This window comes from Tachysurus vachellii, chromosome 20 (assembly GCF_030014155.1).
Source record: "Tachysurus vachellii isolate PV-2020 chromosome 20, HZAU_Pvac_v1, whole genome shotgun sequence".
NCBI lineage: Eukaryota > Metazoa > Chordata > Actinopteri > Siluriformes > Bagridae > Tachysurus > Tachysurus vachellii.
In genome coordinates, this window is record NC_083479.1 from 6,220,957 (window position 1) to 6,245,583 (window position 24,627).

Genomic DNA, 24,627 nt, shown 5'->3' on the forward strand with positions numbered 1-24,627 from the left:
TTTTGTCCATTACTGCTCACACTCACAATCCACATATAAAATAGCATCTATATCTACCAACATAAGTAAGTAAACCAAAAAAAGTTTGGATTGAACATAACAGAGAAGAATGATATACTTTTGTGACACTTATTTTCAATAAACAAAGTGCAGCAACAGCGATAATAGGAGTTTTATCCACAGACTCATTAGACATTTCCCAACCCACTTTTGTTCTGAATAATGACACACAACTTCATGCATTAGTATCGCTTATGCCACAAAACTTTACATTTGAAATATACTGTAACACTGGAATAAGTGTCGAATTTACCAAATGTATCACTGTCAAATTTACTTTACCATTCATTCATTCATTCATTCATTCATTCATTCATTCATTTTCTACCGCTTATCCGAAATACCTCGGGTCACTGTGCCTATCTCAGGAGCCTGTGCCTATCTCAGGCGTCATTGGGCATCAAGGCAGGATACACCCTGCACGGAGTGCGAACCCATCGCAGGGCACACACATACTCTCATTCACTCACGCAATCACACACTATGGACAATTTTCCAGAGATGTCAATCAACCTGCATGTCTTTGGACCGGGGGAGGAAACCGGAGTACCCAGAGGAAACCCCCGAGGCACGGGGAGAACATGCAAACTCCACACACACAATGCGGAGGCGGGTATCGAACCCCCACCCCTTGAGGTGTGAGGCGAATGTGCTAACCACTAAGCCACCGTGCCCCCCTTGACTTTACCAATAATATCTTAACCAACAAAGTGTTGTCTCTTTGTAATTCGGGTAATAACCTAATGCAGGCACCCTAATGGACATTACACATATGTCTATAGAAGAAGCAGCCTATTTTTTGTCACATATACATTGAAGCACAATAAAATTATTTCCTTGTATATCCCAGCTTTGGAAGGTGGGATCAGAGCACAGGGTTAGCCATAAAGCAGTGCCCCTGGATCAGAAAAGGTTAAGAGCCTTGCTCAGAGGCCTAACAATGGCACCTTGACAGTATTGATGCTTGAACCCCAGCCTTCTGATCAATAGCCCTAACCACTTGAGCTACCACTGGCTCTACTTTTAGTATTTCTAGTATGATAATAGTTAACCTGATGTTTAACTAGCAACTTTCTTAGGCTGTGTGTTTACACAGCAATTTAATTTAGCCTAATGTTTGATACCCTCAATCACGCTTGTTGGTTTACACAACACTGTACAATAACTGTTATTACATATTACTAATATATACAGTACTATGTGTATATTAGTCTGACCTACTAATATATACTATGTGTATATGTGTATATAAAAAGAAATGATTGTTGGGAAAAAAGCATTCTTTAAACTCACCATTCTCATTTTAGAGAAATTGACCAGCCCCTCTTCTGTGAAATTTGGTGTACCTTCTTCAATAAATGCCAAGTCTGTTAGGTACATGCCCAGATATGGTACACATGGAGGATTGCAGCTGTGGGTGATAAACAACAATGACAATAAAAATATAGTATAAACTATTCTAGAAAAATCGAAATTTATAAAAAAAAAATTAATAATAAATGACAAGCTTACTTTTTTAGGGTTTCTCTTAGGTTTTTAAATCTCCCTTCAGAAGACACTGTTTTCTGCAACCTGTCCATTACTGCTTTGGTCTATTGAAAAAAGAAATAAATAAAAAACGAAACAACTTTTCATTCACCTTTTTTTTTTTTAACAAAACAGAAGTCTATACAGACCAAACTGCATTATTTTTCACTGCTTTAAAATAAAATGCATTCAGCGACATCTTTTAAAACCCTTGTCATTTGTACAAATCACCAAATGCTTTCAAAACAGAACGTTGGCTGAATTCTTGCAGTAACCATATTGAAATATATGAAGTTTTTGGCACAGGTTTTACACCAGATGCCCTTCCAGGCACATTTTATCTGGGCTTGGGACCAACACTGAGAGTTAAACCTTCAGTGGCTGGGTTGGTTCCCATGTTTAAAAGTAATCATTCCCAATGTTAATTACAGTTAATTACAGTTTCACCCGAAAGCCCACTCAGGTGTCCTGTTTTTACTTTAGTCTTTCTCTGTAATCTTTTAGAAAAATGGTATGATTCTCTTTGGAAACATTGATCAAGGAAAACAGTAGGTGGGGAGAAGAGTTGCACAAAGAAGGATAATGATATATTTCCGTAAAGATATTCACAAAATAAAGGATATTTAATCAAATTGCAGCATTTCTGATTCATTGTTGTTACAGTATACATACTTTTAATAATCCAGTCAATACAATGAAAAGAAAATAATTTATGCAAAACAAAAAGACATGTATAAAGTGTTTTTTTTTTTTGTTGTTTTGGAGACAAACTGTTTGGAAGTGATTCATGTTGCCGGTGGAGACTTTTGAAAAAGCGTCTTCACTGTTGACTGATACTTGTTAACAGTTGAAAAGCTGTAATAGTCAAGACAGTTATATTCTTTCACAATGAACTAAACATCTAATGAGAAATAATTTCTCTACCTATTCCTAAAATGTACAAATTTAGGTTAATTGAGGTCAATTTCACGTTAGTGTACCTGCTTGCAGACTTTAGCCCAGGTCTTTTTCAGCCTGTATATGGCACTGCGATTGAGAGCAGATGTGATCTCCAGCACGCCGTTGTAGTTGTTGAGGCAGCGACAGATATCGGCTACTGCCAACCATTTCTCGATTGAGTTGGCACGGGAGCTCACCTCTGTGTGAGACATGATCTCAGATGCCACTAGATTACTCATCTGAGAGCGAGAGATCCAGAGAGAGAGAGAGAGAGAGGTATTAGCTGAAAGAACACAGTCAAACTTGCTTCAGTGCTTTTTTCCCCCTGCTTGCTTACATCATTGAAATGCTGACTAGTCTTCATGATGTATGGAGTTCTTTCATTTTTGTCCACTTTCATCCATCCTTGGCCAAGAAATTCCCTGATGAAAGCAACAGGCATATTACAATGGGCAGGGCTGTACAGTACAACATATACGTCTGTGATCTGTACGATTAATAGATTTACCACTGTAGCATGGGTGCGATACAGATTTGCATGTTCATAACACAGCTGCTTAATAGTGTGATTGTGCTTGTTTGTGTGAGTGTGTGTGAGATTGATGGAGCACTACTATTAAACTTGGTAGTTGTAGTCTATTGTATGCCAGTCTATTGTAGTCTATTGTAGTCTATTGTATCCCACAGTTCCTATAGTAACATGGCAATAATTTCTAGGCAGCTGCTAGTTGAGCAAGTTGAAGGGAAAATGAAGCAGTATTTTCGTCATCCACGAAAACCCCAAACAAGCCCACGAGGAAGAAACGTCAGAAGCAACTTTACCAAATAAAAGTAAGGGAAAAACAAAAAAGAAATTTTATAGATACAACCCTGAGTGTTTTATTTAGAGTTTTTATTTAGTGACGTCTGCCCACAGATCTGTTCTACTTTGATGTGTAATGTTAAGGTGTAAGAGGTGTTATAAAACTAAATAACGAGAGTTCCTGAGTTGAATTGGGTGTGTTAGATCAGCAGGACCTGCCATGCTCCTGTCACATTAACATCCTGGTGAAGAAAGCCCAGCATCCTCTTAGACACTTAAGGGATTTTATTCTGCCTTCTAATGTGCTAGAGAACTTGCACCATCAAGGGCGTGTATGCGTGAGTCACGCTATTCTTATGTACTTTGCATTTTCTACTGTTCAGCAGGTTCGACTGCAAGATACTCACTCATAGGGAATACTTCTGAACACAATATGGTCCAGTAAGGTGATCTGCTCAGCCAGCTCCATGGCAGACAGAGACTCAAAACACTCCATTTTGGAGTATTCAGCCTAGGAACCACATACAAACACATGAAATCTACAGCGGTATATTTCAGTGTTAGCTTACAGTTATCTCCCTACACTAATCAGGAAATACTAAGCTGTGGCTTGTATCTGTATAATTCTAATTATTTATCTGACTGATTTATGTAGTTGCTTACAGAAGAGATGAGATAGCAAGGAGAAACTAGCATTGATTCTTTATTAGATTGTGGCTTGGCTGACAAGGAAGAAAGCATTTTAGCTCAATAGTTCACTCTAAACAATCAATACACACTAATTCTGAGTGAGGCACACAGATCATGCTCACCATATAGAGGATATCTTTGATTTTAAGCTGCGTGTCATCTGGTTCTTCTTGAGAAATGGCACTGAAATAGAATAAAAAACAAGCAGGTTAGATGGATATTAGTCTTTATTTTCTGTCAGGATTAACACAGAGTGTTTATTTCATTCATTTTGTTTATTGTAGATGTAGATATAAAAAACATGCTGGTACACTGTGCAGGATATAATGGATGTGAATCATTGACATGTCAGGAAAAAAAAAAAAATCACACAAGAGAAGCTTGTGTGTTTTCGTATCTTAAGGATCTTCATGCAGGAGTTAATGGGAGGGGAAATGTGTTCACTGTTAAATATACAGTATCTTACTAAAGTGAGTACACCCCTCATTTTTTTGTAAATATTTTATTATATCTTTTAATGTGACAACACTGAAGAAATGTTATAATGTAAAGTAGTGAGTGTACAGCTTGTATAACAGTTTAAATTTGCTGTCCCCTCAAAATAACTCAACACACAGCCATTAATGTCTAAACCGCTGGCCACAAAAGTTGAGTACACCCCGAAGTACAAATGTGCAAATTGGGCCCAAAGTGTCAATATTTTGTGTGGCCACTATTATTTTCCAGCACTGCCTTAAGCCTCTTAGGCATGGAGTGTCACAGGTTGCCACTGGAGTCCTCTTCCACTCCACTTCCACTCCATGGCGACATCACTGAGCTGGTGGATTTTAGAGACCTTGCACTCCACCTTCAGTTTGTGGATGCCCCACAGATGCTCAATAGGGTTTAAGTCTTGAGACATGCTTGACCAGTCCATCACCTTTACCCTCAGCTTCTTTAGCAAGGCAGTGGCTGTCTTGGAGGTGTGTTTGGGGTCGTTATCATGTTGGAATACTGCCCTACAGCCCAGTCTCCGAAAGGAGGGGATCATGCTCTGCTTCAAGATGTCACAGTACATTTAATTCAGTTCAATTCAATTTATTTGTATAGCGCTTTTAACAATTTCCCATTGTCTCAAAGCAGCTTTACAGAAGTATGGAAACAGATGAGAGAAAAAGAAATAAATATATACTAAGAAAAAATAAGGATACAAATAAATAAATGAATATATACAATTAAAGTTTAAAATGAATTTAAAAAAGATTAAATTAAAATTTATGATAGTATATATCTATCCCTATCCCTAATGAGCAAGCCGGAGGCGACGGCGGCAAGGAAAAACTCCCTGAGATGATATGAGGAAGAAACCTTGAGAGGAACTAGGCTCAGAAGGGAACCATCATCATTTGTTGAGGAACTCCTGAGGAACTAATAGGTCATCGTCATCAGACAGCTGACTGACACAACGGTGTGGTTCAAAAGAAGGCATGACAGTCTCTGGGTGGCTTCATACACAAGAATCCCATGAGACACTGGCTGACCATGCAGATCAATCCCTGACAAGGTGACAACCGGGCAACGAGACTCCAGCCAGAGGTAGAACATCGACTGACGAAGTAGCTCCGTAAGAAGAGACAATGAGGCTAGGAACTCGGGAACACTGGGAGTGGCATATATAGCTCAACAGAGAGAGAGAAAAATTGTTAAGTATGACTGCACATAATTTACATTGTCCATAACCTGATTACAAAGTGCAGACAGGGACTCCGGCAAGATTAGCTATGACAGCATAAACTAAAAGGCTAGAGCCTGAAGGCATGACAGATATGAGGGTTTCCTGGGATGTAAAGTGTCCCACCACTCCACAGTCTGCAAACCCGACTTGCGAGGGTGGTAAGCCGACAGCATCCAGACATCCCTGTTCACCAAACACTCTATGCCCATGAACCACCCAGATCTACTCCTTTACCTAAGAAAAGCTATTCATAAAAAGCTAGACAAAACAAATGTGTTTTTAGCCTGGACTTAAATACTGAGACTGTGTCTGAGTCCCAAAAACTAATTGGAAGTCTGTTCCATAACTGCGGGGCTCTGTAAGAAAAAGCTCTGCCCCCTGCTGTAGCCTTTTGTACTTGAAGTAGGCATGAGGGATCATAAAAAGCCAAAAGATCTCTTAGGTACTGTGGTGGGACCATTAAGTGCTTTATAGGTTAATAATAGTAAGAGTATTTTATATATATATTGCAAAACTTGAATGGAAGCCAATGCATTGAGGATAAGATAGGGGTGATATGTTCATATCTTCTGGTTCTAGTTAGGACTCTAGCTGCTGTGTTCTGGACTAACTGCAGCTTGTTTATGCTCCTATTGGAACATCCAGACAGTAAAGCATTACAATAATCCAACCTAGAAGTAACAAATGCATGAACTAGTGTTTCTGCATCATGATGCATCATAAGGACATCTTTCTTATCTTAGCAATATTTCTGAGATGAAAGAAGGCTGCCCTTGTGGTATTAAGCTGGGCTTAATACCACAGGGCTTAATAACCAGCTGTGGTATTATCTTATTAAGCTGGTGACTCACATCTGACAGCTGAAACATATAGCTGTGTGTCATCAGCATAACAGTGAAAGTCAATACCATGTTTACGAATAATTGCACCAAGGGGTAGCATATATAGGGAGAAAAGCAATGGGCTTAAAACAGAACCTTGCAAAACACTGAACATTACCTTAGTTTGTTTACATGTTGGCATTCATGGTTCCCTCAATGAACTGTAGCTCCCCAGTGCCGGCAACATTCATGCAGCCCCAGACCATGACACTCCCACCACCATGCTTGACTGTAGGCAAGACACACTTGTCTTTGTACTCCTTACCTGGTTGCTGCCACACACGCTTGACACCATCTGAACCAAATAAGTTTATCTTGGTCTCATCAGACCACAGGACATGGTTCCAGTAATCCATGTCCTTAGTCTGCTTGTCTTCAGCAAACTGTTTTTCTTGTGCAGATTTTATTGTGCATCATCTTTAGAAGAGGCTTCCTTCTGGGACGACAGCCTCTGCAGTAATGCTGGCAGCATTCATACGTGTATTTCACCAAACACAACCTCTGGATTCGTGCACTCAACTTCTTTGGTCGATTATGGGCGAGGCCTGTTCTGAGTGGAACCTGTCCTGTTAAACCGCTGTATGGTCTTGGCCACAGTGCTGCAGCTCAGTTTCAGGGTCATTTTATAGCCTATGCCATCTTTATGTAGAGCAACAATTCTTTTTTTCAGATCCTCAGAGAGTTCTTTGCCATGAGGTGCCATGTTGAACTTCCAGTGACCAGTATGAGAGAGTTAAAGCGATAACACCAAATTTAACGCCCGTTCACACCTGAGACCTTGTAACGCTAACGAGTCACATGACACCGGGGAAAGAAAATGGCTAATTGGGCCCAATTTGGACAATTTCACTGAGGGGTGTACTCACTTTTGTGGCAAGCGGTTTAGACATGAATGGCTGTGTGCTGAGTTATTTTGTGGAGACAGCAAATTTACACTGTTATACAAGCTGTACACTCTCTAATTTTACAATGTAGAACAGTGCCATTTCTTCAGTGTTGTCACATGAAAAGATATAATCATTTTATTATCTGTTAGTAGATGTGAAGTTTAGTAATATTTAGTGTGTGCAGGTAAGCCATGTTTTTCATGATACAACTGAGCTAGTTTGGGCATCTGTCACATTAGCCTAGATACTTTTATGTACAACAGATTAAAAAACTTTTTAAAAATGCTTTTTCACTCCATTCTCGTCTAATACTGTGAGAACATGTGTTCAAAAGTCTAATACACCAATCAGGTATAGCATTCAAACCACTTATAGGTTAAGTGAATAACGGTGATTATCTCATTACAGTGGCATCTATTAAGGGGTGGGAAATAATATTCAGCAAGTGAACAGTCAGTTCTCAAAATAGATGAGTTAAAAGTAGGAAAAATGGCAACTGTAAGGATCTGACCACTCACGTTGTTTCATTGCCATCAAATAAGTTCAACGCCCAGCAACCACCAACCCCACACTCTCAGTCACAGGACTTTTGATTATGTTTACCTGTTCCAAATTTTGTAAGGTTGTCACTGTGTTTAGATGTTCACCGTGAGGCATACGCCCCTTTTTTGAGATCTGTGATGTTACTGAGCTGTAATTTTCCGTTTTTTTATTTTCTGTTTTCTATTTTTTTTTACTCTGTTTGACAGTTTTTTTCCTGCTTTCACAACATTTGTTGAAAAAGTCTGTATTTATTTATTGTCCTTTATGTGTCCATTACTTTGGATCACAGGAACAAAAAAAGTACATTAACTTCTCATTCTCAGACACAACAAAGTTCTTGCAATTTAAAGCTTAAAAAATTCTTTAAACAAGTGTTATGTGTTTTGGAAGTTTTGAATCTGTAATGATTCAGAAGTTCAGAATTCTCCCAATTTGCAAAAATTAATGGCCTCAGTGGCTCAAGATGATTTAATCTGTATATACAATCTAAGGCCTCATGAGGATTTTAATCTAGATTTATTATTTGTTTTGAATTTTACAATCAGGTAACAGTTATCATGACATACGCTACAAAATCTATATATGCTGATATAGTGTATATACAGAGGGCATTGGTGGCTCAAGTGATTAAGGTACTTGATTGGCGGTTTGGGGTTCATGCCCCAGCACTGCCAAGCTGTCATTGTTGGGCCTTTGCTCCAGGGGTGCTGTATAATGGTTGAACCTGTACAATGAAACCAGCCTTCAAAGTTGGGATATATGAAGAATGAGTTTGATGACTTCTGGTACAACCTTAGTATGTTGGTTATGGCTTTTCTTTCCTGAGGTAGCAGATCAGGATCCCTTAGCACTTCCTCTAGCAGAGTGATCACTCCAGCCTTCAGTTCCCTGTTCATATCAAAGTCCTGTGCAGGACACACACACACACACACACACACACGCACATTAAAAAATATTTGTTTACACTTAAGAGTAAAACAACAGCACGTTTATAACATATACAGGCAAGAACAAATAAAATGCTTCATTTTGAAATGGCTTCCTTTTGAAAAATCTCGAATAGTTTTTCACTATTTGTTCCTATCCAGTTCCCAGCTGTAACTTTAGGATCCAGATAGCCCTGGCAAGCTTGTTAAAGAGTCATGGCAAGCTTTATAGGTGTTTCCCTATCAGAAAGGTTTCCAAGAATACACCCTTGATGCTACTCCAGTCTATCACAATATACACATTACCTCACTTTTACAAGAAAAACCCCACACTTCATGGCAACACCCAGCCAGTTATTCTGATAAAAACAAAACGTGTCATGTCCTTTCTTGGCCCCTGACACTTATTGGGAGTGGAGGCAGTGATACAGAGCTGTAGGGGGCCTGCTGACATTTCACTGCAATCATTACCAATTGTGTGGAATAACTGTGATGAACAGAGCAACTCTGACAGAGGGATAAGTCATAGGAATCCAGAGAGCCAGCGAACAACACTTTAACAATAGTAGACTGTTTAGGTTTAACACACAAAGTTTGCAGTGAAACAGACAACATGTTGGGTTGTTTTAAGCATTCTTGAAACAGCTGCTTTTCCTGATCAAGAATACTTTATTCTTTGTTTCAAGACCTTGATCTTGTCCAATTGTACCATGAACCACTCAAGATTATTGTATTTCATTTACTTCATGAACGGTTATATTATTTCAGTAAGTGCTTTATCCTGGTCAGGATCGTGATGAATCCCAGGAATACTGGATGAGACACGAGTTCATGTGCATTATTCACATCTACATTCACACCTAGGGGCAATTCAGTGTCGTCAGTTTACCTACTGACAGCTTTTTCAGGAGGTCAATCTGGAAATTGGTGTATCATAAAACTCCACTCAGATGGTAAACCAAGCTAAGAATCAAACCCAAGACCCAAAACTCTAGGAACTCTACTAAGAATCTACCATTTACTATCGTCCTTACATTAGATTACTCAGGGATTCTCTTTAATTGTCTGACTTCTGTTATTTAGCTGCATTTTTTAATGACCTGCTTGAAATGTACCCAAAACTATATAAAATGCACTTGGTTTACTTCCGGGTTCAAAGTTACTAAAACTATACTGTAATAGAAAATGAAGTATTTAGCAGTAATTTTGTGTTGCCTGTAAAACGCATATACAATTGATATCCATAATATACTGTAGAACTGACCTGCGAATGCTTGGATACCCAGTGTCGCAGGACATTGAGAACCCTGTTTGTGGCGGCCCGGCGGATAAGAAACTCCTTGTCGTATGACTTCTCTGGGCTGGTGAAACCTAGTGAGAGTGAATAGCAAGTATTAGGCTATCATACATTATATGACCAAAGGTTTGTGGACATCTGACCATCACACCCACATGTGCTTTATGAACATCCCACTCTAAATTCTTTCCACTTTACTGTTCTAATATTCTCCACTGTCCTGGGAAGGCTTTTCTTTTTTGATCAGAAAAAATTCCCATTAAGGCACAACAGATGTAGTGAGATCAGACAGATCTGGGGTGCAGACTGCATTCCAGTTTATTCCAAAGCTGTCCAATGGGGATGAAGTCAGGACTCATTGTTGGCCAAAATACTTGATAAACATTGCTTTGATTTGTACACAGGAGCATTGTCATACAGGAACAGGGTTGAGCTTCTTAGTTCCAGTGAAGGGAATCTGTGATGTTACAGCATACAAAGACATCCTATAGAATTGTTTGCTTCCAGCTTTGTGGTAACAGTTTGTAAAAGAACCACATGAAGATGTGATGGTCTGCTGTCCACATACAGCATTTTTAGCCATATTAGTCGAGACATACTTCTCGACTAATCAAGATTCCAAGCATAAGAGAATGATTAATATCTCTCTATAAACCAAAACCAGCTGCCCTTTGGGACCTTGTCATGTTGGATATGGCCCAGGGAGAGCTTGATGATGAAGCTCTCATGGCTCATAAGTACTGTCTGACCTTGAAGGCCACTATGACTATGTCCAACTGCTGCTGTGGCAATGGCAATGGTGGAGGCAGGAGACACCTTACAGCGCAAATTCTCCATGGACTGACCTGTCAGATCCCGGGCAGGATATGATGATTGTTGGTAAACAGCAAAAAAACAAATATAACAGCACTGTGTATGGATCGGGTGCTGTTGTTGACGTTAGAAATGAGAGATGTGAGAAATTGGAGAAATCTAAAATCTTTACCTCCTGGCTGTCTGTAACGTGGGTGTCGTGGGGTGGAGGAAGGGGTAGAGGACAAGCTGCACAGAGATAAGTCTCCTGACTCAACAGAGGTAGGAGTCTCTGGGATGAACTTGTCAAATGACAAAGACTCTAAGAAATCTGTCAAGAAACAAAATAACTAATTACAAGCTAACACAAGCAAATATTTAACACAAGCAGCCTCAATTGCTGAAATGTTTCACAAAATATACATAATGTATGAAATGTTTCATAAGATCGTTAGGCAAGTTCTGATTTATAAGGTAAGTGTAAAATGTGAAAATATACACTTATCCTCCTGGTGGCAGCAGAGCAAATGGAACAGTGAGATAAAAATCTCTAATTAGGCTGCTTGCAATGTCTATAAATCCTGAAGCTTGAAATGAAGAAAAGGCAGCCATTGTGTACCAGAACCTGAGCCATCTAAATTTTAATTAGACATGATTTTCCTCTCAGGACAAAGATGATTCCCATTCCTTACACCATGTTAGATCACAGAAAAGCCCTTTCCTAAGCTGTTTTTAAGGATTCCTCTGTTTATATGCCTCTTTGTGTGTGTTTGAGAGATTTAGAGAGAGAGAGAGAGAGAGAGAGAGAGATTGTGGCTGAGTATTATAGTGGTTATTTTTTTATGATAATTAAGGAAGTCGATTAAAGTCATCTTGGTCTCATCTTTCAGGTTTGGTGTGAATTTATATGCATATTTCTAGCACACATGCAATTTTTAAATTAGAATTTTTCAGAAGATGTGATTATGTATTTAATTGTGGTTAGGATTATTTGAAAATGTAAATGATTATTTATGTGTCTAATGAGGCAATCCAGATTTTAATCTTTTCTAAGCCAGTGCAGGCTGGGTAACCAAAAGGCCAATCAAATAAGAAGATAAAGACAAAGTTAATCCAAGTAATTCTTCTATGTAGGATTTAAAAATAAATTCACACAGTTTGGTAATGCACTTTTACGCTGACATTGAAAATTAAATAATAACTCTAAGGTCATTGTATTTGAATGGGAAATAGAAAAAGTCACATCACTTACTCCGCCTAACACTCCTTAGCTTGCCGCATGTTGTGTCAGTACGTGGGAGTTCCCCACCTTCCTCTGGTGTGCTGGGGCCTAGCTCTGGGGAACTGGGGCCCTTGCTCAGGTCCAGTGGAACCTTAGGACAGTTGGGGGGTGGAGAAGAGATCATGGGGTTGTAGGTGGATGTGGGACTACTGACTGTCAAGGACGAGGCTGAGAGATCCAGAGCCATGGCTTTCACACCACTTACAGGTGAGCTGAGTGACAGTTTACGGCAATGCATGGGTGAAGATGTCCATGAAGGTATTGAAAGAGGAGGAGGTGTAGAGAACTTGCGTGACAGACGGGGGGACTTGTTGTTCTGTAGATCATTGCCCCACGGGCCTTGGTTAGTGGCAAAAAAGAGCTCTAGAGACCTGGGAGACCAGAAGAGGTGCAGAGGCGTAGAGATGGGGAGAGTAAGCCGAGAGATTAATAAATACATAGCAACACTGTTTTCACTGAAGCAAGAAGCATGGCGGATTTACTCGGAAAACAGCTTTCAAAACGACTTTACAGAGTCGAGGGAATCCCTGTGGTCCCCAGGAGTTTAACACTGGGTGTTATGGTTGCTGTGATGATGTAAGACATACACAGCGCTAAAATTAGTCTATAATTAACAGACTGAGATCATTAGCTATGATGCACAAAAAAGATAGAGAAGTGTGAATAAGAGGATGAAGATGAGTATGAGTATGAGAATGGGATGAGAGAGAGGATGAGAAGGACTTATAAAAGTCATGAGAGATTTACTTAGACTGGTCCAGGGCAAGCCTTGTGATCTTCAGGCTGTAGTCTGGACTGATGGAGGAGATGGACAAACGGTCAGTTGAGTGGTGCTGAATCCTGAAAATGGCAGTGATAGTGGAGCAGGGAGGAAGGTAGAGGGTTTGACGTACAGCTCAATTGACTGTACACACCATCATTACACAACAAACACAGAATGTTTTTTTTATGTATAGGTACAATGCATTGCATAAGTGTAAAACTATGAAAACCAAGAAGTTATCAAGACAAAACAGAGACAAAATATTGGTTACTATAAAATGCCCCAAAGATGGTACATCCTACAGAATGCCATTGAATCCTTTTCAAAAATGGAAATATTCTAGAGTCCATCTACCAAATCTCAGAGGCTGGGTAGGGAAGGCATTAGCAAGAGAAGCAAGTGAAAGGATCCAGGGTAAGTGTCATCATGATGCTGCTACCACCATGTTTTACTGTAAGAACAGTTTTCCAAGGGTGATAAGCACTGTTGTGTTTCAGCCAAATAGAGCATTTTGTGTCAAGGCCAGATAATTTTTCTATTCTATATTTATTCTACACCAGGGGTGGTGCCAGAGAATTTTGAACACAGGTGCTGAGGACATGCCAGTTTAAAGGGGAAGCCAAGCCAATACAAATAATATTTGCAAAATAAGTCTTGGGCTTATGTTTTTAATCATTTTTATTTTATATATTTTTTTTAATTTTATGAAATTAAAGAAGCACTCAGTTTACAAAATAAACTTGAATTCAATTTGAAATAATTGAAATGAAATGAAATAATTTGGCATAGACAATCATTGAACACTTCAGAATTTCAGTCAATGGTAATATAACAAACACCAATAGCACTAGGGTTATATATATTTACCAGATACTACTTAATAATAGTTACCAGTACGTATTTTGAGTCTCAAACCACCAGGACAGTGCAACTTAAATTTGATTATTATTTTATGAAATTAAAGAAGATGCTGTTTCTGCATCCGTGCAAAAATCTTCTTCAGATTGCTTCGTGTCCAAACAATCAACATCTGAACCATTTTGTACCTCAGGCTGAGGTATGTTTATATTCTCATTTTCACTAAAAGCAGAATCTGAATTAGAATTACGAGGCACAATATTATTTATTGAATATTAAACATTATTTAGCACAAGAAACCGCTCCATTTTTAAAATGAAATGTAATAATATTACACCTATGCCAGCGTAGCTGCAACTTTTCATGTGACGTTATGTTACACATGCGTAATATGTAAATGTTTTTACTTTATTTCATTTGTTCTGGGGTTGCTATGTGGGAGCTTTGTTCTTTCTTGGGGATGCTGAAGCACCCACTCTGTCACCACCTATGTTCTGCACCATACCATTTTTCAAACTTCAAAAAGAGTTTCATGTGGCTCAAGACCTTTTCATTAACCCCAGCTTTGTGGCATTTCTGGGCTCTAGTTATCATGTAAACAGTGTTTCTGATTGGAGCTGTTCATCTCCCCAGCTCCTTCAGAGTTACACTTGGACTCTTTGTTGAATCTTTAATTACCGCCCTCCATACCCAGTCAATGACCTTTCATGACCATTATCCTCTAGGCACAGTTATGTTTGTGCCATTTTCTTTTCATTATTTAGTAATGTTTCTCTGCAGGATGTTCACATTTAGGATATTTTTAATAACAAAACCCTGATTGATACTTTCCCATACTTTCTCATGAACATGTTTTGGCATCTTCTTGGACTTCAGAATGCTAAGTACATTATTGATGCTTTAATTGCCTACAGATAGGTGGGGAGTGAATACTTATGCAATCAAAAAACCTGTTTATTTGTGAGGCCTGACCTGACAGGTATGGAGGTAAATGGCCTCCTGTAGATGTCGTTCAACTTGTCCATGACCACAGCCGCAGTGGTAAAGATGCGGTATGTGTGCAGGAACGTGTTGAGGAAGTCGATGGAAAGAAAGCGCAGGTCAGTGAGACGCTCCAGAAGACGGTCAACGCTGGCATAGCGGATCTGTGGCACCTTGCATGAGTTGAGTGTCTTGCTGAAGCAAATATCCACATCATCGTTGTGTAACCTTGTATCTGACCTGAAGGGAACAGTGACTTTTGTGTTTCAGAATTTTGCTTCAAAAGGTATTTCAAGTGAATGGGCAAGTTAAAGTCAAACACTGACAGAAAGTTTTAAATCTCTGTTGATTTTGACAGTATATCCTTAAACATAGAAAAAAATGGTGTGTTTTGATATATAAAGCAATTATATATTTATATATATATAAATACATATTTATATATATAGATTCATTCTGTTATACTTTTACAGTACATGCTATCATGCACTCAACTTCCAGGAAATTGTATGTTGTTCTAATCAAAACGACATTATATACCATTAGAATTTATTACAGATGCGTCAATAAATTAGTAAAAAGAATGATTTTAACTAATTTAAAAATCGTAATCGTTGACAAGCTATAAAACAGGATGGATTGATAATAAAAAATAAAGAATTGTGTAATGATTATTATCTACTATGATAGAACTATAAAATGATACAGCCCTGAACGACCCACTTCAGTGTTCATTCGCTAGCCAGGTTCTTATTTCCTGAAAAGAAAGCCAGTGCATTGTAATAGATATTTAATTTCCTTGAAATTCTTACTTGAGCATGTGAGGCACAGTGACTTTGGAGTTCTCTTCAAAAACACTGGTCATAAGGCCATTGCAGCGAATGTTATCGATGCACTGTGAGAAGAACCCCCCAAAAAACAGGAAGAAAAAACAATTTATATTTAACCTTTTTTTCACTTCCTACTTACCGCTTCATTCTTCAAAAATGAAGACAATTCTTCAAAAAAAAGACAATTCTACAATGCTAAAAATATAAAAATGATGACAACAGAATACTGTAAAAATGTTTGTTTTAATGTGACAGAAGTCTGATGTGATAAAATTTGACATTTAAGATTTTACAGAATAAATTAGTTTTAAAGGCTACACCGAAGCAACTACTTAAAATAAAAAAGCAGTTTACTTTTGTTTTACTAATTAGTAACATTAGCAACTTTCTTTTTTTTTTTAAACTAGCTATATACTATATGTGGTATATCTGTATATTGCTATATGACATATTAGTATGGCTGAAGAAGCTGTGTGTTGTAGCCCCAGTGGGACTCTGCAGCTGACGGGAGGATCTGGAAACACCCTCAAGCCCGCAACAAAACAAGCAGCTTGGGCTCCCCAGAGCTTTAACCCCGTTTGCACTACAAAAACACACAGACCTCAAGAGATCCACCTGCTCGTGACTATGGTGCTGAGTTTTAAGAAAGCTTTTTTCTGTATTTGTGTATGCATACCAGTCCAACAGTCCAGTTCATTCAAAGATAAATGTATGTACTGTTTATACTTGGCAACAGTTACTTTGTTATGTGTTTGAAACTTAAAGTGAACCACAGGTGCACACACTGACGCCTACCTGGCTGATGTCGCTGGTCCAGGCAGCTTTCTCTTGGCGAGACGGTGCCATCAAGACTACTGCGAAGGCTGGCCCATCAGCTGGCTCGACCAGCAGCTTAAACTCTAAATGACTGAAGCCCTGGCCTGCAGAACTGTCTAAAATGCAACATAAAATTAATTTAAACATCAATACCTGGCTTTAGCTTTTCCAAGAAGCCTTAAAATGAATTTGATTTAATTTCAATTCCTAAAATTTTGTTGTATTTTCAGTAACAGCTGCTTGGACAATAATGCTGACTTTAACACAATTCACAGGTTTATTCACTTATTGTAATAATGTTTCTATAAAAACAGTTTGTCTTCCACAATGCCACAATGTCATTTGAATGAATCTGATATGAAGATTATCTGAGTACTTACAGTCTTCATCATTGGCATCCAGCTCTTCAATGAGTGTGCATTCTATAAGAGACAGAGTTCCTCCTTGCTATAAATTAAGAAGAAAAACGCTGTCATTATACTGCAAAACATTACATACTTTTAATCCTTAAACTCCCAGAACAGACCCTTTGACGTGTTCAGAATTAAAATCCACAGTATTATTAAAAAAATTACAGAGGATATAAAAAGTCTACACGCTCCTGTTAAAAATTGCACATTTCTATGATATACAGCTGAGGTCATGAGTTTACATAAACCTTATAGAATCTGCAAAAGTTCCATTTGTATGATCCTTTATTATTATTTTTTAATTATTGACATTTTGAAGACTCTCAGCAAACCATGTCAGATGTTTTTCCACCTTTAATGTGATATACTATTCAACAACATTCAAGTGCTGAACAAATAGAAACATTTGCAAGCTGCAAATAACCTGGTTGCATAAGCATGGTGATGAGTAACTCACTTTGAGCAGATGCAGCTTGCCGCTGGAGGTGCGGTTGCAGATCAGAAGGTGTTTGGTGAAGAGGAAACACTGGCGCTCACCCTCTTTGCGCAGAGACAGCGTGCCCAATCGCACTTTGCTTAGTTTGCCTCTTTCCACTGAAGGCAGCTGGATCAGAGAGCCTGAAAGATGGGGCTGGTTTATCGAGGAGAAGGAGAAACAGTACTGTATCTACTCTCAATCTAATAAGCTTCATTAGAAGACACTAGGTAATCATGGCTCATGCACCAACAAGCAAAGTAGTAGATACTTCAGAGGGGAAATAGTAGCTCTGTGTGACTCACCTTGTCGTACAAAGGTCTGACTGGTGTCTAAGAGGATATCGCAGCCTTCCACAATCATGCGCTCAATGGCAAGATTCTTACGGATGTTCTCTGTGTCACTTACTTCATCATGCATCATTCTGATAATGAACCCAATAAAAAAAACACTTCGGCTGTATAACTGAACAAACACATAATGGTTAAAAAAATACTGAAGGAATGTGTGACTGCTTAAAATCTGTGTGAAACCACATCATTTACACACAATTCCTATCACATTAGCTTATGGTACATGAGGGAATATGATATAAGAGTGAAGAATATTAACAGGATTCATTTGATTTCAGCTCAGTGAAATTGATCTATCTGTAATTTTGCACCACAGAGTAAAACATGATAGCTTAGTGTTATTAAGTGAACTTATTTCTTCTCTTTTACTCCAATTGTAATGACACATTTTGGATATTGATCTTAAGTTTTTTTTAAAAACAAACCTTAAAGTAATTCATTGTCTTGATGACTTGTGCGTTAAAACAAGTGTGTTTTTTCAAGCCAGTTTAAAGTAAATCACTGATGAAATACGTATTAAGAGTTTAGCAATCATACAGAAATATAAGTGTGCATACTTGGACAGCTCTTCTAGTTTAGATTTGGCAAAATCCAGACTCTTGCGTTCTACATGCTCATGGGGAGTATGGGCAAGCAGCTCATGCAGAGTGATGATATATCGAGGAATCTGGAACACAGTGAGATTTAATAGTTAAATCATATTTTAGGATAGGTCTTAAAAGACAATTCAAACGTTTCCTTTTGTCACCTGAAACATGGGGTAGGTCAGAAAGGTCTCCAGCATTCGACCCTCGCAGGCAGCATTGGCCTCGTACTGCTTGAGCAGCTTATCAAAATCACGGTTCTGCTTGCAGTTCGCTAGAACCTGAAGACTGTACTGGTGATTCCGCACATATTCTTGGTAGATGTTTAACATCGGCAGCAATATATCAAAGAGGTCGGCTAAAAAGTGACAAAGATAATAAGAGATATATTAACAATCAATTGAGTAAATCTTTAATCATGTTTAATAAAGAATGTCAATGTCCCAGAATTACAGTTTCATTACATAATTCCCTTCTGCTTATTTAATGTAATTCAATTTCAATTCAATTTACTTGTATAGCACTTTTAACAATTGTCGTTGACAAGTCACAGAAAGTGGCTTTGCTGAAGAGAATTGTTTATAACAAAAAATCCTTCTAAATATGTTTTGTTTGATCAGTATATAAATAAATGAGGTTGCATTGCTATTTCTGATTACTGGGGAGTTACCTCCCCATCTACCCGCTTGAAATATGCCCCTGATCAAGTATAAATTTCTAATATGACACAGTGTGAGAACATGGTGTATATGAGAGCTGCAGTAAAAATATATTTGTTCTTTATCAATACACACATTCCTGTTTTTGACTAATTTCATAGTTACTTTTAATTTGCTTAAATTCTTTTTACCTGTAGTGAACATTCAATATTATGTGATTGGGCTGCAAAAATAAATAAATAAATAAAACTAGCTTATGGCACTTACCTAAAACTAATCTTGGCCAGTTGGCAATTCTTGCTTTTAGGCCTTGGTGAAATATCTCATGAAGAAACATTATAGTTTCACTTGGGAGAAAAAAATAAGTTTAGATGAGAATTTTTTTTTCATTGTGACATCACTATCAACAGTGTCTTCTGAGAAGTGCAATAACAGTGCCAAGCTGTATTGAGTATAATATGAGAGCAGGATATTTTACCATTGCTGGGATATGGAATAGAAATATATATACCTATTGAGGAAAATGCTGCTAACATCATCATGGCCCATCGGAGGTTTTTTGGAACTGGCAGCCATCCTGAGTGGCCTCAGAAAGCAGTTAACCAGGATGGACAGCTGGAGCACATATTCAGTCTCAGCCTCCAACATGTTGAAGACAATCTGGTTCCTTTTCCTCATACTTTCAGCATGGGGTGAGCAGATATAGTCTTGAACAATGATCTTCCACTTTCTCCGGCAAAGCCAGCCACGCATGAAGCTTTGTATCTACAAGCACCATAAACTTCCTTAGCAGTCTTAAGGTCATTATGAATTTTACCTTTTACAATTTCTCATCTTTCAAATATATCTCATTCATACAACTAAGTGGTTAAGGGTTGAGGGCCTTGCTCAAGGGCTCAGCAATGGAAGCTTTACAGTGTTGGCTCTGGTGTTTGAACTCAAAATCTTCCAAGGCATTATAGAGCACATTAATCACTGAGCTATTTTATATTGCACTATACCACACTACTTACATTACTCTATACTATACTATTTTGTGCTACACTACAATACACTACACTATACTATTTTATAGAATAAAACACTGTACATTTTTATGCTCCATTCCACTATACTATACATTATTCCATATAATTTTACACCACACTACACTTTACTATTTTATTCTACACCTCACTATACTCCACTACACCATGTTTTACTCCACTCCACTAAGCTGCGCTTTACTACACTACACTTTAACATTTTACACTATACTACACTAGACTTCACTCCACTAAATCATTTTATAATCCACTCCACTATACTGTACTACACTACACTTTACCATTTTATACTATACTTCATACCACTATACTACACTACACAATAACAATTTATACTACACTCCACGCTGCTACACTACACAATAACATTTTAAACTATACTCCACTATACTACACAATAACATTTTAAACTATACTCCACTATACTACACAATAACATTTTAAACTATACTCCACTATACTACACAATAACATTTTATACTACACTCCACTATACTACACAATAACATTTTATACTTCACTCCACTATACTACACAACAATATTTTAAATACACTCCACTATACTACACAATAACATTTTATACTTCACTCCACTATACTACACAATAACATTTTATACTTCACTCCACTATACTACACAACAATATTTTAAATACACTCCACTATACTACACAATAACATTTTATACTTCACTCCACTATACTACACAATAACATTTTATACTACACTCCACTATACAACACAATAACATTTTATACTACACTCCACTATTCTACACAATAACATTTCATACTACACTCCTCTATACTACACAATAACAATTTATACTACATTCCACTCTGCTACACTACACAATAACATTTTAAACTATACTCCACTATACTACACAATAACATTTTATACTACACTCCACTATACCACACAATAGCATTTTATACTACACTCCACTATACTACACAATAACATTTTAAACTACACTCCACTATACAATAACATTTTATACTACACTCCACTATACTACACAATAACATTTTATACTTCACTCCACTATACTACACAATAACATTTTATACTACACTCCACTATACTACACAACAATATTTTAAATACACTCCACTATACTACACAATAACATTTTATACTTCACTCCACTATACTACACAATAACATTTTATACTACACTCCACTATACTACACAACAATATTTTAAATACACTCCACTATACTACACAATAACATTTTATACTTCACTCCACTATACTACACAATAACATTTTATACTTCACTCCACTATACTACACAATAACATTTTATACTTCACTCCACTATACTACACAATAACATTTTATACTTCACTCCACTATACTACACAATAACATTTTATACTTCACTCCACTATACTACACAATAACATTTTAAACTACACTCCACTATACAATAACATTTTATACTACACTCCACTATACTACACAATAACATTTTATACTTCACTCCACTATAATACACAATAACATTTTATACTACACTCCACTATACTACACAACAATATTTTAAATACACTCCACTATACTACACAATAACATTTTATACTTCACTCCACTATACTACACAATAACATTTTATACTTCACTCCACTATACTACACAATAACATTTTAAACTACACTCCACTATACTACACAATAACATTTTATACTTCACTCCACTATACTACACAATAACATTTTATACTACACTACACAATAACATTTTATACTACACTATACTACACTACACTATGCTACATGGTAACATTTTATACTTCACTCCACTATACTACACAATAACATTTTATACTACACTCCACTATACTACACAATAACATTTTATACTACATTCCACTGCACTACACTATATTTTATACTGCACTACACTTCAATACACTATAGTATACTACATGATAACATTTTATACTATACTACACTATAATGTACTACACCACACCATTTTATACTATACTTCACTACACTATACTACACTACACAGTAACATTTTATACTACACACCACTATAATACACTACACTACAGCATTTTACACTACACAACACTACACTATAGCATTTTACACTAAACTACACTACACTATACTACACAATAAAACTTTATACTACACTACATTATAATATACTACACTACTCTTATGCTGCACTATATTATACTACACTATATTATATTGCATCAAAGTGAAATTCTTCACCAAAACTAAATGCGACTCTGACTGATGACCTCTCTGATGTTATTATTAGATGTGCAGCCATTACCATTCAATAATAAATAAGTACTAAATAAATAACTAAATAACTGAACGATGATATACCTTATTCAGCATGTTAAAATTGTAAGAAATCAAGGCGGATGAAGGTTAAACTGCACAAATAAATAAATAAATAAATTCCACGTTATCCCACACTGGTTTAATAATGTTACCAGCACCTAAATAAACCATTAAGTGTTATAATATCTTTATCTTAAGTCTTTGAACAATTGCACTACATTCTGCACATTTGCATTAGCATGGTATAATTTAAATTTCGATGTAGAGTTATTCATCATTATGTTTGCACATTTTTCATGTACATTATTATTATGTAACTGATTATAGATCTATAATGCAGCCATGGAATCTCCAGAGATTTCAAACCTCACCTTCTTTATTTTCTTTATGTCAGGCTCATCCTCATCTTGAATGGAATGACAAGGTAACATTCTCTCCTTTGATTTGTTTAGAGCTAGAACCTGAAAACAATCAAGGTGAAATACTATTATGAAATACAAAATACTAAAATAAGAGGTGACTTATATATAGAAGTAATACAAAAATGCACAGTGAAGTGTAATCCCTATAAAGTCCAGTTGATAAGAGAACAGGTTGATGGGGTGAATATTTATGTACTAGAAATATGTTGATTTAATGCTGTTGACTTTGACCTCAGTCGTGAGTCGTTTGATCTCCGTGTCCTGGTCTTCGAGCTGTGTGCGGAGCTGATTGGCAGCCACCTTCTCCGTCTCCATGATCTGCACCAGGTGGATGTACTTTTGCATGAGAACCTCACGCTCGATGATGAGGTCAGAGTAGCTGGAAAAGAGACGGTGGCAGAGAGATGAAGTCAAATGGATGAGTGATTCAAAGTATAGCACAATTCTGCTTTTTTATATAGGAAACATTTTGTACATTTACAGCTTAATATTAAAAATGAATTATTCATTTCTAAAGTAACATATTAACATAAACGTTCTTGAGAGGTGACCTGAGAGTAGACCTATCTGCAGTGTGTACAATTTAAAGATGGTGCATTTGTGGGTTAAAAAAGGATTTGTATGTATGAAAGAGAAAAGCTTCTGTTTGTGCTTTTAAATTTTACAGCTTGAAGTTTGTTCCTTTTTTAAACACAGAAAACTGTAACCAGAGAAGTGACACATTTAATGAGAACATTCAGAGCTGCAGTATATCAGGAATGCTATTGTGTTCAGGCACTGCAACTTACATAAGTCGAAGGTGCTTCTTTCTCACAAAAATCAGTTAAATGCCTTCATTCGCTGCTGTACCTGGCTTGTTGAATGGCTTCCACCCACTCAGTGCAGTCTGCATCCTCTTCGGCCCGCAACTCCAGAGGTTTCTGTCCATCGTGGCCGAAGATGACCAGGAAATAGTGCTTAATAAGAGTCAGACAATTACATAATCAGGAAAATGCATTGTAAGGCCTTTTACATTCATACAGTGACGATGCAGATGGTATTTATTCTAAGTGCAAAAAAAAAAGACATAAACTGAGATAACTGAATGCAAAATCTGTTCGCTTGTAAGAGAATAAGCTCTCACAGCAGTCACGCTGTGGGCATTTTTCCCCATAGTACAAAGTGTTGGTAACAAGGAAGTGGTGTTAACACACGTAATTGAAAAGAGGAGAGCTTTTATTTAAATATTTTCTTTTCCATAAAAGGATTTTAGTGTGATTTGCAATCCAAAAGCCCAAAAGGGTGTTAATGCAGTAGGTCGTGAGTGAATGTGTCAGTGTGTGTACACGTGTGTTATTGGACCTAAGCTTAAGGGCTTTTTGTTTTCTCTCACTGCATAGCAGGTCATCTGGTGTGTGTGTGTGTGTGTGTGTGTGTGTGTGTGTGTGTGTGTGTGTGTGTGTGTGTGTGAGTGTGTGTGTGTGTATGTGCGCGCATATCTGCACTTATGTAACAGCCTTTGCTTCTCATCTCTGCTTTTAATGCACTCTCCTCAGCCCCGGGCCTTGTTTAAGCTGGAAGATAACAATAGAATCACTGTTTCCTTACGCACACTTTTCGAACTGCTTCACATCTACCACTCCAACTCATCACAACCATGTCTACTGATGGCACTTATTTATGTGTTAGACAAACAAAATTATATCTACTTACTTCATTATATTTGCTACCGTATATTTAAGACGGAAGTACTCTTTTTATTTCCTGTGTATGTTTAAATATATACAATGCACAAA

General features: G+C 37.3%; 1 protein-coding gene across 2 annotated transcripts in view; it reads right to left on the reverse strand.

Moving 5' to 3' along the window:
• The window catches only part of rasgrf2a (Ras protein-specific guanine nucleotide-releasing factor 2a), a 31,309-nt gene that overhangs the window by 1,384 nt on the left and 5,298 nt on the right, over positions 1–24,627 (reverse strand). Inside the window, exons 2-26 of one of the 2 annotated variants that reach the window (XM_060896101.1) lie at positions 23,702–23,808; positions 23,084–23,231; positions 22,802–22,891; positions 19,581–19,834; positions 19,337–19,416; positions 18,575–18,768; positions 18,384–18,493; positions 17,779–17,897; positions 17,456–17,616; positions 16,969–17,035; positions 16,568–16,704; positions 15,755–15,837; positions 14,934–15,182; positions 13,088–13,180; positions 12,311–12,711; positions 11,252–11,389; positions 11,016–11,111; positions 10,234–10,340; positions 8,836–8,948; positions 4,141–4,201; positions 3,736–3,839; positions 2,864–2,948; positions 2,568–2,765; positions 1,573–1,652; positions 1,354–1,471 (exon numbers count right to left, since the gene is read on the reverse strand). In XM_060896101.1, coding sequence (XP_060752084.1) covers positions 1,354–1,471; positions 1,573–1,652; positions 2,568–2,765; positions 2,864–2,948; positions 3,736–3,839; positions 4,141–4,201; positions 8,836–8,948; positions 10,234–10,340; positions 11,016–11,111; positions 11,252–11,389; positions 12,311–12,711; positions 13,088–13,180; positions 14,934–15,182; positions 15,755–15,837; positions 16,568–16,704; positions 16,969–17,035; positions 17,456–17,616; positions 17,779–17,897; positions 18,384–18,493; positions 18,575–18,768; positions 19,337–19,416; positions 19,581–19,834; positions 22,802–22,891; positions 23,084–23,231; positions 23,702–23,808 — 3,393 coding nt within the window. The remainder of the gene's footprint in view (positions 1–1,353; positions 1,472–1,572; positions 1,653–2,567; positions 2,766–2,863; positions 2,949–3,735; positions 3,840–4,140; positions 4,202–8,835; positions 8,949–10,233; positions 10,341–11,015; positions 11,112–11,251; positions 11,390–12,310; positions 12,712–13,087; positions 13,181–14,933; positions 15,183–15,754; positions 15,838–16,567; positions 16,705–16,968; positions 17,036–17,455; positions 17,617–17,778; positions 17,898–18,383; positions 18,494–18,574; positions 18,769–19,336; positions 19,417–19,580; positions 19,835–22,801; positions 22,892–23,083; positions 23,232–23,701; positions 23,809–24,627) is intronic. The other variant, XM_060896100.1, reaches the window with a different exon arrangement.